The sequence below is a fragment of the Meles meles genome, chromosome 10 (assembly GCF_922984935.1).
Source record: "Meles meles chromosome 10, mMelMel3.1 paternal haplotype, whole genome shotgun sequence".
Lineage (NCBI taxonomy): Eukaryota > Metazoa > Chordata > Mammalia > Carnivora > Mustelidae > Meles > Meles meles.
Genome location: NC_060075.1, coordinates 29,494,822 through 29,507,996, shown reverse-complemented (window position 1 = coordinate 29,507,996; position 13,175 = coordinate 29,494,822). Strand labels below are relative to the sequence as shown.

Sequence of the window (13,175 nt, the reverse complement as noted above, 5' to 3'; positions counted from 1 at the left end):
ATATAGATAGATACCTATATATACCTATATATATAGGTATGCATATACACATATATTCCTTATAGAATACCTTATACTGTAAAATTTAGGGTTGCTATATTGATTCACTAAATTAAGATATTATCAAGCACTTCTAAAAGTAACTGATAATAGTAAGCACCTATATTTTAGTTATGATTTTTCTTATTTTGTATAAAAATAAAAATAACTGTGACTCAAACCTATATTGAATGAGATATTATATCTAAAATCACTTAATCTTGGGATGCCTGGGTGGCCCAGTTGGTTAAGTGTCTGTCTTCAGCTCATATCATGATCACAGGGTCCCGGGATCAAGTCCTGCATCTGGCTCCCTGCTTGGCAGGGATTCTGCTTCTTCCGCTGCCCCTCTGCCCGCCACTCCCCCTTCTTGTGCTCTCTTTCTCTCTGACAAATAAATAAATAAAATCTTAGAAAAATAAATAAAATCACTTAATCTTAAACATGACACCAAGTAGCCCTCAATGATAGTTATTAATATCTGTGTCCTAACTGCAGGAAAATTGTTTCAATTTCTCGAATGAGGGATACTCTCTTACCCCCAGTTCCTGCATACTCTGTTCCCTTTGTCTGGAACACTGTTCCACTGTGGGTAATTCCTACGCATTCTTGAAGTTTTCCCTTACACACGGCTTCTCTGGGAAGCCATTTTGTCAACAGCACAGAAGGCCTAGAAGCCCTTGCTATGCCCCCCCCCCCGATCCTGCTCTAGCACCCTGTACTTCTCCATTCGTGATATAATAATGTGCCCCCCCTACCCCTGGTTTTGCTTTCCATGGTCTTAGTTACCCATGGTAAACTGCAGTCTAGAAGCAAATGATCTTCCTCTTGACTTATCGCCAGAAGACCAATATCAGCCTAACACTACATCACAGTGCCTACATGGTTCACCTCCCCTCATCTCATCATAAAAGCATTTTATCATCTCACATCATCACAAGAAGCAGCATGAGTAGAGTACAGTAATATATTGAGATATTTTGAGAGACCACATTCATATCACTTTTATTATAGTATGTTATTATTTTTGTTCTATTTTACCATTACTTATTATTGTTCATCTCTTACCATGCCTTACCTTAATATTATTAACTAAAAATTTATTTATCCTAGGTGTGCCTGTATAGGAAAAAACAGTATATATAGGGTTTAACACTATCTGTGGCTTCAGGCATCTGCTGGGGGTCTTGGAACGTATCCCCGTGGATAAGGGTAGGGACTATATTTATTACCCTTCACGGTACTGCCGTAATGCTGATTTTATTGTCTTTCCTCCCTACTTGTCAGTAGGCTCTGTGAGAGAAGATGCCTACTTCCTGATATATGCATTCAATAAATAATAAAAACAATAATAAAATTGCTTTGAAAAAAAATAATGAGTAGCCATAAAGATAAGAGAAAAACCAGGATAGAGTAATTCCATGAAATTCAGCAGACAAATGCGTTTCAACAAGGGATAATGAAACAGTGTCAGATGTGGTAGAGAGGACAGGGAAGTGAAGGACTGAAAGGTATACACAGAGTTTGGCCATTAGGAAATTGGTGGTGACCCAAGAGAGTGTAATTTAATGATGGGGTGAGGCAGAGAGCAGATTGCAGAGGGAGGAGGAATGAAAGGGAGATGAGAAATTGGAGCCACAAGTGTGGACTCCTTTTTTCAACAAGCTTGGCTGTGAAGCACAAGAGAAGCCAGGCAGACTAGAGCATCTAGAGACAGATTATGTGCGTGTGAGACAGTAACTCTGGGAGCTGTGCCAGGGCGTGTATGTGTGTGTGACCACGGGTGTGTGGGACACAATGTGCATGTGTTTATCTGTGTCTGTGTGTGGCCGTGTGTAAATGCACATCTGTGTGTCTCTCTGGGAGTGTCGTGTATGCGTGTGTTTGTGAGAGGGTAGGGTATGTAAGGTGGAAGCAACTCGAACCTGTTTCTGAGTTGAGGAGAAAGAGTCAGTGGGAAAGAAGTTACCAGAAAACCTGTTAACTCCCAGATTGCGATTGGATGAGCAGCTCAGAGGGCTGAGTTTCTATGATTTTTGCCTGTGAAGAGTGGAATTAAGATAGCTTCATTTTACCATGTTTTGTTATTACCCACACACTTTGATTGTATATGTTATTCCCCGAATTCCTGTCCTTATGTCCCCCTTTTCCAGCTGATACGGATCTGGGAAACCCCAGTTCCATTTCCCCGCCAGTGGAAATACTTGAGTGTTCTAAAGACAATGAATCATGGTCTCTGTTTTTACTTATAAAACACTTCCTGGGCTCTCATATAGCTAGAGCCTGAGAGCAAGGTAACAAGTGATGCGTTTATTCACTGGAAGTATGAGCAACTCTAGTTATGCTATACATAAATTCAGAACTGCTCAATTAAAAATGTAGGAGGTGGGGTGCCTGGGTGGTTCGGTCGGTTGAGCGTCCAACTCTTGATTTCCGCTCAGGTCAGGATCTCAAGGTTGTGAGATTAAGCCTCTTGTTGGGCTCCTTGCTGGGCATGGAGCCTGCTTAAGATTCTCTGTCCCTAAAAAAAAAAAAAAAAGATTCTCTGTCCCTCTCCCCCTGCCCTTCCTTCTCTTAAAAAAAAAAAAAAAAGTAGGAAATAATAACGTTGAAGTCTCTGCTTCTGATTTTGAAAACTTTGACATTTGTTCATTTAAAAGGACATTGGCAGGATTCAGCAGGGGATATTGAATTTATATTACAGAGAACACTGAGAACAAGTAAATGAGTCAGCCACTGTTTGCAATTTGTCACTGACTAAATTCCTGGATGAGATTTACTGAAAAAAACGTATATTTTCTTAGAATACTGGAAAACAGGGAAAACTTTAGAGCAACGATTTTTAGAAAAAAAATGTTTTTGCTTTGAAAAATGTAATCACACTCAGAAAAGGGAAAGGTTTTTATCTTTTGCTTTCATTACAAATTGTTTTTCAATGGTGCTATTTGAAATATTCTGGCCATAATTTTTTAAAAAATACTTGAAATTGAAAGAAAATATTTTTACTGAGTATTCTTTAAAACTTCATATTGATTAGGGAAGAACATTCATATGTAAAATATTCAGAAGGTACAAACTGAAATCGAGTAAAAAGTAAGCCTTCTGATTTCTACTCACTGAGTTCCCACCCTAGAGGCAACCACTGTTACTAGTCTCTTGCGTTCCTCTGGACATATTCTTTGCTTTTATACTTATACATGTTTATTTGTTCCCCTCCATTAGTGGGAGGTTGTATACGTGGTCATCTACTTTCCTTTTTTTCTGAACGCTCTTTGAACTAAGAAAATACAGGAAAAATCATATCAGAGCGCTGGCCCGTAAGTTACTAGTGAGAGTTCTACCTTCCCTTCCCTCCCTGGGACCAATATGCACGGAGGCTTCTGTTTTGGACTGAGGCATGAGAGAAGAGAAGGAAGGATTTTTTTTTTTTTTTTTTTTTTTTTTTTTTTTTTTTTTTGCGGGGGCTAGTGTCTGTGGCTGGTGCAGAGCTAAGAATGAGATTTATTTTACACCCTTAGACTGAGTTATATGCCCAAGGTCAGAAAAATGGAGGATTTATGGGAAGTAGGAGATGGTCAAAAGTTAACTTCTGGGAAGAAGAACCATTCGAGTCCTGGGGACCAAAAGTAGCACACAATTGGAGAGGAGACCATTTCCCCCCACTTCTCCTTAGAAACTAGCAATAATCTGACACTCCTCAAATCTGCAGGCAGAGAATGTGGAAAATTATAAGCCAGAGTAGCAAAGGAAGGAAAAAGCAGACACCATGTAGTTACAGACTGGTTTGTGGGCATGTGTGTGGCATCCTTTTGGGGGAACTCCCCAAAATAACTTGGGGACACTTGGAGATGTGCTAATTACTAGTCATCAAACCAGTTGGAACGCTTACCGTCATATTTTGGGGGTAAAAATAGACTGCAACTTGATTTTACACTCCCAATCTGGTGAGGTTTAGAAGACTTGGATTATATGTAAAACTGGAAAATACTAACTATACAATATATGCAGTACCTTGTCACAGAATGGTGGAATAGAAATCTTGATTGCAAAACAACAGATACCTAATCCAAGTTAAAGTATTGAACCGGATTGAAAACAAAGAGACTGAGAACTAGTAGATAAGTTTTACACTCCTTGCTCTTATCAGGAATATAGAAATGGGGAGAGTTTGAAATACAACTTCTGTCTTAATGAAGTTCATATTTTAATTCCAGTATTGTGAACACAGAGTGTTGTATTAGTTTCAGGTGTACAATACAGTGATTCGACACTTCCCACAACACCCAGGACAGTCTGACATGTGTTCCCCAAGACTGAAGGGCACAGGAGACTGGCATCTAACTCTCCGAGAGGTCTCCCGCATGATAGGTTAGCTGCGTTGCTGCAACAGACAAGAGTGTATCAGACAAATGGTGTATCAGGAGCCCAGCACTCCTGGAGTTCACTGGGGTTAACAACATGTGCATATTTCTTATGGCCGTGCTGTGTGTAAGAAAGCTGGAGCCCTGAGCCACCCTACATTCTTTTCGGAAGGGCAGCAAAGAGAAGGGGTATGTGTGTGTGGGGGGGGTGTATTGGCAGATTGCAAGGGGCTAAGGAAAGCATAAGAAACCTGGTGGCAGGGGCGCCTGGGTGGCTCAGTGGGTTAAAGCCTCTGCCTTCGGCTCAGGTCATGATCCTGGGGTCCTGGGATCGAGCCCTGCATCAGGCTCTCTGCTCCGAGGAGAGCCTGCTTCCTCCTCCCTCTGCCTGCCTCTTTGCCTAGTTGTGATTTCTCTCTGTCAAATAAAAAAAAAAAAAAAAAAAGGAAAAGAAATCTGGCGGCACAGAAAAACCCAGGTCCAGAGAATTTCAGGTGGCTGCTTCCAAGCAATTGGGTGGGTTTTCAAAATAAGCCACAAACATGTTCCCCAAAAGAATCAGCTTTAAGCAGCAACCAAGCCTAGGTAGTGCTATTACTACAGGCCTAGTCTGAGATCTCTCTACTCTCCCCTTCTCTCCAGCAACATCCTCTGCACCTTGGACAAGTGAGGGGAGTGTGTTTTTGGCAGGGAACATGGACCTGTAGACACGGGGGAAAACACATAAGAAATCCCTGACTTCTGCATTTTCTCTTCCTATCCCATTTTCCTCTTCCTTTCTTCGGATGTCCTCTTCCTATAACCTCTCTCCCAGAGCTTCTTCAATTTTCACTTCCCTTTAATGAATTTCTTCCTTGTAAAGGCATTATCACTTTCCTGTCACAGCTTTGGTATCATTTCTTCCCTTCTATTCTCTCAGGTTTTCTTTTATTAACTGGGGCACTACCCTGAGAGCCCTTAGTTCGCTTCTCAGGATGATTTGTTCACTCCCTGCAGTGACAGCTGTCATCACTTAGGCATTTTTGTCCCCTTTCTTTAGAGGAAACAGCCCAAGGATATTGCCGTCCAGCCCCCCGTGGGCACCAAGAGCTAGGGTCGCTGCACAATGATGGCCAGAGACAGATCAACGCCTCCCAATTTATTTGAGTGAATTCACTACTTGTTGACAATGAAATACCCTTAGTCGTGTCTAACAGCAATCACTGTGGGTCCTTCCCACGATTTCAATCAGGCCATCAGTTTGGCAGATTTAAGGCTTCAGCTTATACACCCCTGCAGAGTTATAAACACTAGGCCACTGGCCTTGGAAGCAGGGAACTGAGCTTCCACTTCTGTCTCCATTGCAGTTTACATCTATGCAGGCCTGAGATGACGGCCTCTGAATGAGGAGGACAGTGATGCCACCCTCTGTTAGACAAGATGATTAGCATGGTGTGTTTAGCAAAATGCTAGTGATAAGGAAGCATTCACCAAGTATTAACTATTACTATGTTTGTAATTCTGACTCATTTTAATCCCAAATTCATACATCTCTTGGATTCCCAGGCTATTAGTTACTTCCTTTTCTTTCTCTTTTCTTTTCTTTCTTTCTTTCTTTCTTTCTTTCTTTCTTTCTTTCTTTCTTTCCTTCCTTCCTTCCTTCCTTCCTTCCTTCCTTCCTTTCCTTCCTTCCTTTCTTTCTTTCTCTCTTCTTTCTTCCTTTCTCTTCCTCTTTTTTCTTTCCTCTTTGGTCAATGGCATTTTTTTTTTTTAAGATTTTATTTATTTATTTGACAGAGAGAGAGATCACAAGTAGGCAGAGAGGTAGGCAGAGAGGCAGGCAGAGAGAGAGGAGGAAGCAGGGTCCCTGCGGAGCAGAGAGCCCGATGCGGGGCTCGATCCCAGGACCCTGAGATCATGACCTGAGCCGAAGGCAGCGGCTTAATCCACTGAGCCACCCAGGCGCCCCTGGTCAATGGCATTTTGATTTACACACATTTTTCTTTCTAGGACAGGGACTTCTTCTTAATGCTCGGTACAGGAAGTTTAAATAGCTTGCAAATAATAATCCAGAAAACTGTGTCCCTGTTGCACATAGGATTGAGTTCCCTTCCAACCTACCTTACGGCTAAAGCTATAAGATAAGAAAGGACATGGTTGAGTTATAGAATATTGGATCCTTCAAACTTCTACTTCTCTTGGTTGATGTTTCCCATTTTGTCCTCCTTTCTCGTTGGTTCACTTCTGAGCACATGGAAAGACTTAAAAAAAGACTGCCTGACATGACAGCTGCTTTGGACTTTGATTTCTAAGTCTTCGTTGACAGTGGACTCCTTAGTCTATCCCCTTCTCAAAGCCATGTAGCACTAGAATTTTTTTGACTCCTGAGAAGACCACATTTCTCTTCACTCTAGGTAGAATCAGGATCCCAATTTGCATATTATTGATATTTTTTGCTCCCCAGTAACTGGTGGAGGAAGAAAAAACAGCATTTGGAAGAAGAATTAAGGTGTTGTGGGGAGAACATTCACTGCGGGTGTGGCAGATGGAAAGAAAACAGACCACGTACCTCAAGAGGATTCAAGAACAGACACCTTCCCAGAGATGTGAGCTATATGATCATCAGCCTTTGTGAATATTAACTGGTTCTATAACCCTATTGTCAGTTATTTTACTTCCTAGTGTTAGAGTGGAATTTCTTACAAAGCACAAATTCGGATTTGTAAACCCTTTGAAATAGTAATAATTTTACTTTTTAAATAAGATACATCTCAAGACAAGGGGGTTAGGTTGTCTGCTTGATGAGTGGATGCAAATATTTTATCACTTTGATGAGCAGCTGTCAGAAAAATTGTAGGCAGATGGAGAAATCATTACAATGCTTTTTGGTTTTTTTTGTTGTTGTTGTTGGGCTTTTTTTTTTTAAATCAGTCCAAGGCTCTGTGTCTTTTCTTTCTTAGCTCATAGTTTAAAATTAATTCTGCTTTGGAGGGCTGCCTGGGTGGCTCAGTTGGTTAAGTATCTGCCTTCGGCTCAGGTCATGATCTCAGGATCTTGGAATCGAGCCCCAGTTTGGGCTCCCTGCTCAATGGGGAGTCTGCTTTTTCTTCTCCCTCTGTCCTTGCCCCCTACTCATGTTTTTTCTTTCTCTCTCTCACAAACAAAACCTCTAAAAAATTTAAAAAAAATAAATTCTACTTTGGAGGGAAAAAATCATAAATTTAACAAATATAGATTAATGATGATAAAAGTTAAAAAAAGCTCCCATTCTTAATATTTTATTCAAATAGTTTTGGGTTTATTGACTTACAGTTTTTTGTTACTATTTCTCATCTGCCACACTTTGCAGCAAGAAAACTCCTTAATATGCAATGTTCCTGTCCCTTCCATTGCTTCCTCCTACTGTCTAAAATATACTCAGTTCAAAATCTGTGTAGTCAAGCAGACATGAGAAAGAAAGAATTTCTATGGTGTTTTTAAAAGCCGATTTGTGGCAAACTCATTTTATTTTTATTTTATTTTTTTGTTGTTCAAGCCCCAAAAGGAGAGTCTAGAGAAAATTTCCCTGTGCCATGAGAGTTCTCCCAGGGGAGTGAGGCAGGCGAGCAGGAGGTGGCCACCAAGCAGCTCTTCAAAGACTGCCCCCCCCAACAGGAGGATCACAAGACATTCCCCCCAGACTCAGGTAAGCTGAGGCTCAAACCTTGCCCTACAAAGACACCCTAAAATATTCAGGGTGTCACCATGGAGTCTTTCTCTTAAAACCTTCTTAGTAAACAAGCTAGTTAGAAACCTCTTTCAGCATGACAGGATACACAGGTTAAATAATTTTTTTTTTTTAGATGTTATTTATTTATTTATTTGACAGAGAGAGAGATCACAAGTAGGCAGAAAGGCAGGCAGAGAGAGAGGAGGAAACAGGCTCCCTGCGGAGCAGAGAGCCCGATGCGGGGCTCGATCCCAGGACCCTGAGATCATGACCCGAGCCGAAGGCAGTGGCTTAATCCACTGAGCCACCCAGGCGCCCCCACAGGTTAAATAAATTTTAATGAAGCTGGGCCTTAGGTCCTCCTACTAGTGCTTTCTGTGTTGTTTGTAACTTTGGTAACTAGCAATAAAGTATTATCCATTCCTCCGTCCTCACTCCGCTGTCATGAACAGCTCAGTACCTGGAATTCTCCTGTTCCCTATTTGAGTTTTCTCATTAGCTATCATTGGAATTTTAAAATCAATGCTTTTTTTTTTTTAAAGATTTTATTTATTTTTTTGACAGAGAGATAGCACAAGTAGGCAGAGAGCAGGCAGAGGGAGAGGGAGCAGTAGGTTCTCCGCTGAGACATGGGGCTCGATTCCAGGACCCTGGGATCATAACCTGAGCGGAAAGAAGATGCTTAGAGGACCGAGCCACCCAGACATCCCTAAAATCTATGCTTTTTATTAAGAATTTTAACCAAGACTAAGTTCACATAATTTTAAGTTTACAATACGTATTTCTACACATGCTACACCAGGTTAAATGTCAATATTCAAATGAAAAGTGAGGAGTTAAAAGCACTGTCAATACAAGCAAAACCAAGTTCCAAGGTTCAGAGTTTTCAACAGTTTACAGGACCAACCCGTCTTTCTTCCCTTTATAAATTGTTTCTTCCAAACCTTGATACTGTAAGACAACTAACCTGTAGACTAGTTTACCTTTGAAGATACTACTCCTATCCTTTAGTCATAGGATCACCTGATGAAGTAAGAACGTGTGTTGTTGCTTAACTGGCCAGAGCTGTTCATGTAGGGCAATTTGTATCCATATTTTTTGGCTGTTGTTATTCCCATTTTTAAAAAATTAAACCTTTTAATGTTATCGACATTTAGAAACATGTACATAATTTGTAAAGTCCAAAAAGCATATTAAAAATAAGCAGTGCCTGACTACCTCTTTCCCCTACTCTGATTTTGCTTACCAATAAAGGAAATCCAAGACCAAATCTTGACCACAGAAGGAATGGCTGCTTATTTAATCGCAGTATTAGAGACAAGTGTCCTCTGGTCTCTTTCCTCTAAATAGGTCATCAGTGAAATTACCAGACTAAAAATATCTGCCCCCCCCTTTTTTTTTAGTTTTTCATGGAAATTCTAAAATTTCTTTCTACATTTTTTGCAGTATTTTATTACCGGTAGAAGGAAAGGGAAACTTTACAAAATAGTAACTATTAAAACATTGTATTTATAAAACCGATGATGGGTAGAGTCAACAGGGGATGGCTGACTACACTTTGAGATGGCCATGAGAATTGAGGAACTGCTAATTCTTCGTAGTTGTTAAAAATTTCCTGGCCCACAGGGATAACTCTGGATCCAGTCATCAGTGCCCATACCACCCACTGAGAAGCCCTGGTCTGGGACAGACACCCCGTAAGTCTGTTTTGAATAACAGTGGGCTTCAGAGAATGGGTGGAACATATGATTTGAAGGGCTGACTCTGTGAATCAGAACTTCAGGAAACCACAGTGAATTATCTGGCAATTAAACATATCCCATTGATAGAGCCTGAATCCAGATCAGCCTCAGGCCTTTGCTTTCGGATTGGCCAACTAGCCCCTGGAAGCCCAAACAGTTTTGTTCTAGGGCCATGGTTCCCACCTACTGCCTTCTTCTGTAATCCCCTCTCAATGGGAGGCGGTATCAGAAATGCCACTTCCGCTACCATGCATTAGAAAGCAATAGAGTTCACGATGTTTACCCTGTGTCTTCTGAAACCAAGCGTCTCCCATTCTAGGACATTCACACAAGATTCAAAACAGTGGCCTTGGAGCAGAATTTCAAGGGAGGCCCCTACAAAGCCGGCCAACTCCATGGTTTCCAGTAAAAGGAACTCCTGCTCCAGTCTTTTGAAACCTGGTTCAAGGAAAATACCATTCTCATACCAGAGTTTGAATCACATTTCCTGTGTCCACACAGCTTCTATAGTCTTGCCAGAGAGAGCATTTACCCCTCTACTTCCTGATTTAAAAAAAAAAAATCTGGCTGGCCTATTTTTAATATGCTAATTATCTCCATCTGTAAGTGCTTCCTAGCCTCTTCGGCTTTTCTTGGCCCAACCTCAAATCCCAACATCTCTTCCAAGGGGAAAAAAAATGGGTATCCGCCTTACGGCCAGAAGCCAAGGTGCATAAAGAGAGAGTTGAACTCTTCAAAAACTAAACATAAATATGGTGCAAATCGGCAATCAGAGTTTTAACACTACACCTTTTTAAAGATAATAAACTTTCCATGAACTTACTTTCTTTCACTTGGTTCCTAGGAAGAGCAGTTCCCCAAGATACTGAAATCATGGCAACTCTTTCACAGACTTCCCCATATACATAAGCGCATTTAAGTGAAGCGGTGGATGCCGTGATGTTAAGTCTCCAGGCTTTCTGTGGACCATGACTGTTTTGTCCGTGAGCCGTTATGTTTCACTCTAAAAATTTACATGGGCTACCACATGAAACCTCGCACTGTGATGAGGAAAATAATAATATCTTTGAAAAATGAAGCACACTTTCAAAATAATGTGTTTTCTTTGGCCTCTGAGAATTTGTTTTTAAAATTGAGAGAGGAGGGATTAAAGCAACGCTTCACCAATGTTAGCAGAAGTATCATGTCATGCTTTCTGTTTGGGTAGGAAATGGTTAAATTAAGGTCAAAACTTATATAATTTCCCGACAGATGAGTAAGGACAGTCATCTCAGAAATGTATTTTTAACCACTTCATCAGAAGTGTGCTTTTGTTTTCCCCCATGTATTTTAGAAGTCAGAGAACATTTGTGTGTGTGTGAGTTTTAACTGTTCGAAAATCTTCCAAAATCCACAAAACTCTTTTAAATTCTTCCATACCTTACCATTTTCACTCCCCACCAAAGGCTGGTTTGGGCACTTAGCCAGAACAAATTTCTGGGGGGCAGATGCTATTGGTTGGAAGAAAAAGTAAAACAAAATAGAAAACAGAGCCCAAAGTGACAAAGACTCCTTCTTGACCAAACTGTAGTCAGGCCCCCATGAACCTGCTTCTTGACTAGGCCTCCTCCTTGGCCTGCCTTTAGCAAGAATCCTGCTGAATCAGTTTAGTGAGAATCTCTCCCCTTGATACTTGATCGAATCCCACACCCCTTTTCCTTGGCATTTAGGAATGCTTCGTGTCCTTGTGTCCTCATAGCAACAACCCTGGTAAGCCAGTCTAACAAGAATTCCCTGCCCTTGACTTCTGAGTAATTTCTGTCTCTTGCTAGTTGCCTTTGTGGTATTCAGAGTTGAACTCAACATCTCTCCCTATTGTAATAGTCTTGCACAAATCCTTCCTTACCATTTTTAACAAGTGTCAGAATAATTTTTCTTTAACAAGGAATATGAGTAGGAATTAAGACTGGAATAAACATCATGAATTTAAAGGTCCCCAAACTACAAATTCCCATCCAAATCAATAATCACTAAGTAACCTCTCAAGTACAGTCACCTCCTTAAAATTACTGTTTTCTAATATTTATTGTTTAAATAATCAGTTCCCTATGATGTCTTCTTATCTCTGCACATTCTACTGCCATCCCAGATATAATAGCACTTGCTGGTATAACTTTTCCATACTTTTTGCAATTAACTGTTTTCACTTCTGGTCTAAAAATATAACCAAAAACTTATATTCAGTTATATGTATGCAAAAAAAGTGCATAAAAATATATGTGCATGATGACAATAAAGAAAATTAGTAAGAAAAAAACCTTTTAAAGCAATAGGTAAAGATAAACAAGTTAAGGCATTTTTTTTTTCTTTGAAGAGTTTCTTTTGGCAACTAGACTTATTGTGGTGATCATTTCACAATATATGAAGTTTTGAATCATTCTGTTCTATACCTGAAACTAATATAATGTTATATGTCAATCATATAAATCAATACAATCATATAAATCCATAAAAAACACTCTGTGTGTGTGTGTGTGTGTGTGTGTGTGTGTACACATACACAAACAAACAAATGATACAAGTAGCTTATGACTTGGGCAAGTCATCAAGCCCCTCCAAGCTTCACTTAGTACTTCTCATTTTCCCACAAACCAGAGCCCTCGAGTGGTGCAAGACAAATTCGACTTTGATTGAGGCCTGGTATTTTACATGAATAATTTGAGCAAATTTGGCATCCTATTTACTTTCTGTTTTAAGTCTTGCTTTAACATAAAAATAAGGCTTTCAATACTGGACTATAGAGTAAATCTACCATGTTTATTTTGTGTTTTAGAGAGACCTCTGGCACACCCCTACCAACCAGTTTGAAAAGCGGGACAGGAGATATGCTATGTAAGTGTAGAAAATGAAATGAAAAAACGTGCAACAGCTGCTCCCTTGTAAAAATGTTATTCATTTGCAAGTTACATAAGAAATACATGAATACATACTTCCTGCAAAAGCTCCCATTAGCTGCTTTTTACTCCACCCCCCCTTCCCAGAGGTAACCGCTGTAAACAATTCAGTATTACTCTAGACTTAAAAAATTAATTATTAAAGATTAATTATATATACATAATTTACTTTCTCATGGAAACAGTATTTCTGAAAGAACGGTCTACTGTAATACAGTGTCTTTCTAAAATCTAAACTGCTTTAACTTAGTTTGGTTTTCGATCCACATTTCTGACCAAAAATTCACATTTAGAAGTAATAGGCAGATGAGTTTCAGGAGTAAATGTTAACCCTGGCAGAACCTGTATGCTAATTTCTATATATGCTGCGGTATCTAAATTTAAAGATTTGAATGCCACCATATTTCTGATT

At 40.0% G+C, this 13,175-nt stretch overlaps 1 protein-coding gene across 1 annotated transcript in view; it reads left to right on the top strand.

Annotated features, from left to right (window-relative positions):
- LOC123951500 overlaps positions 1-13,175 on the top strand; it is a 130,946-nt gene that overhangs the window by 116,183 nt on the left and 1,588 nt on the right. The window contains exons 3-4 of the mRNA XM_046020251.1: positions 7,915-8,064; positions 12,643-12,701. Coding sequence (XP_045876207.1) covers positions 7,915-8,064; positions 12,643-12,701 — 209 coding nt within the window. The remainder of the gene's footprint in view (positions 1-7,914; positions 8,065-12,642; positions 12,702-13,175) is intronic.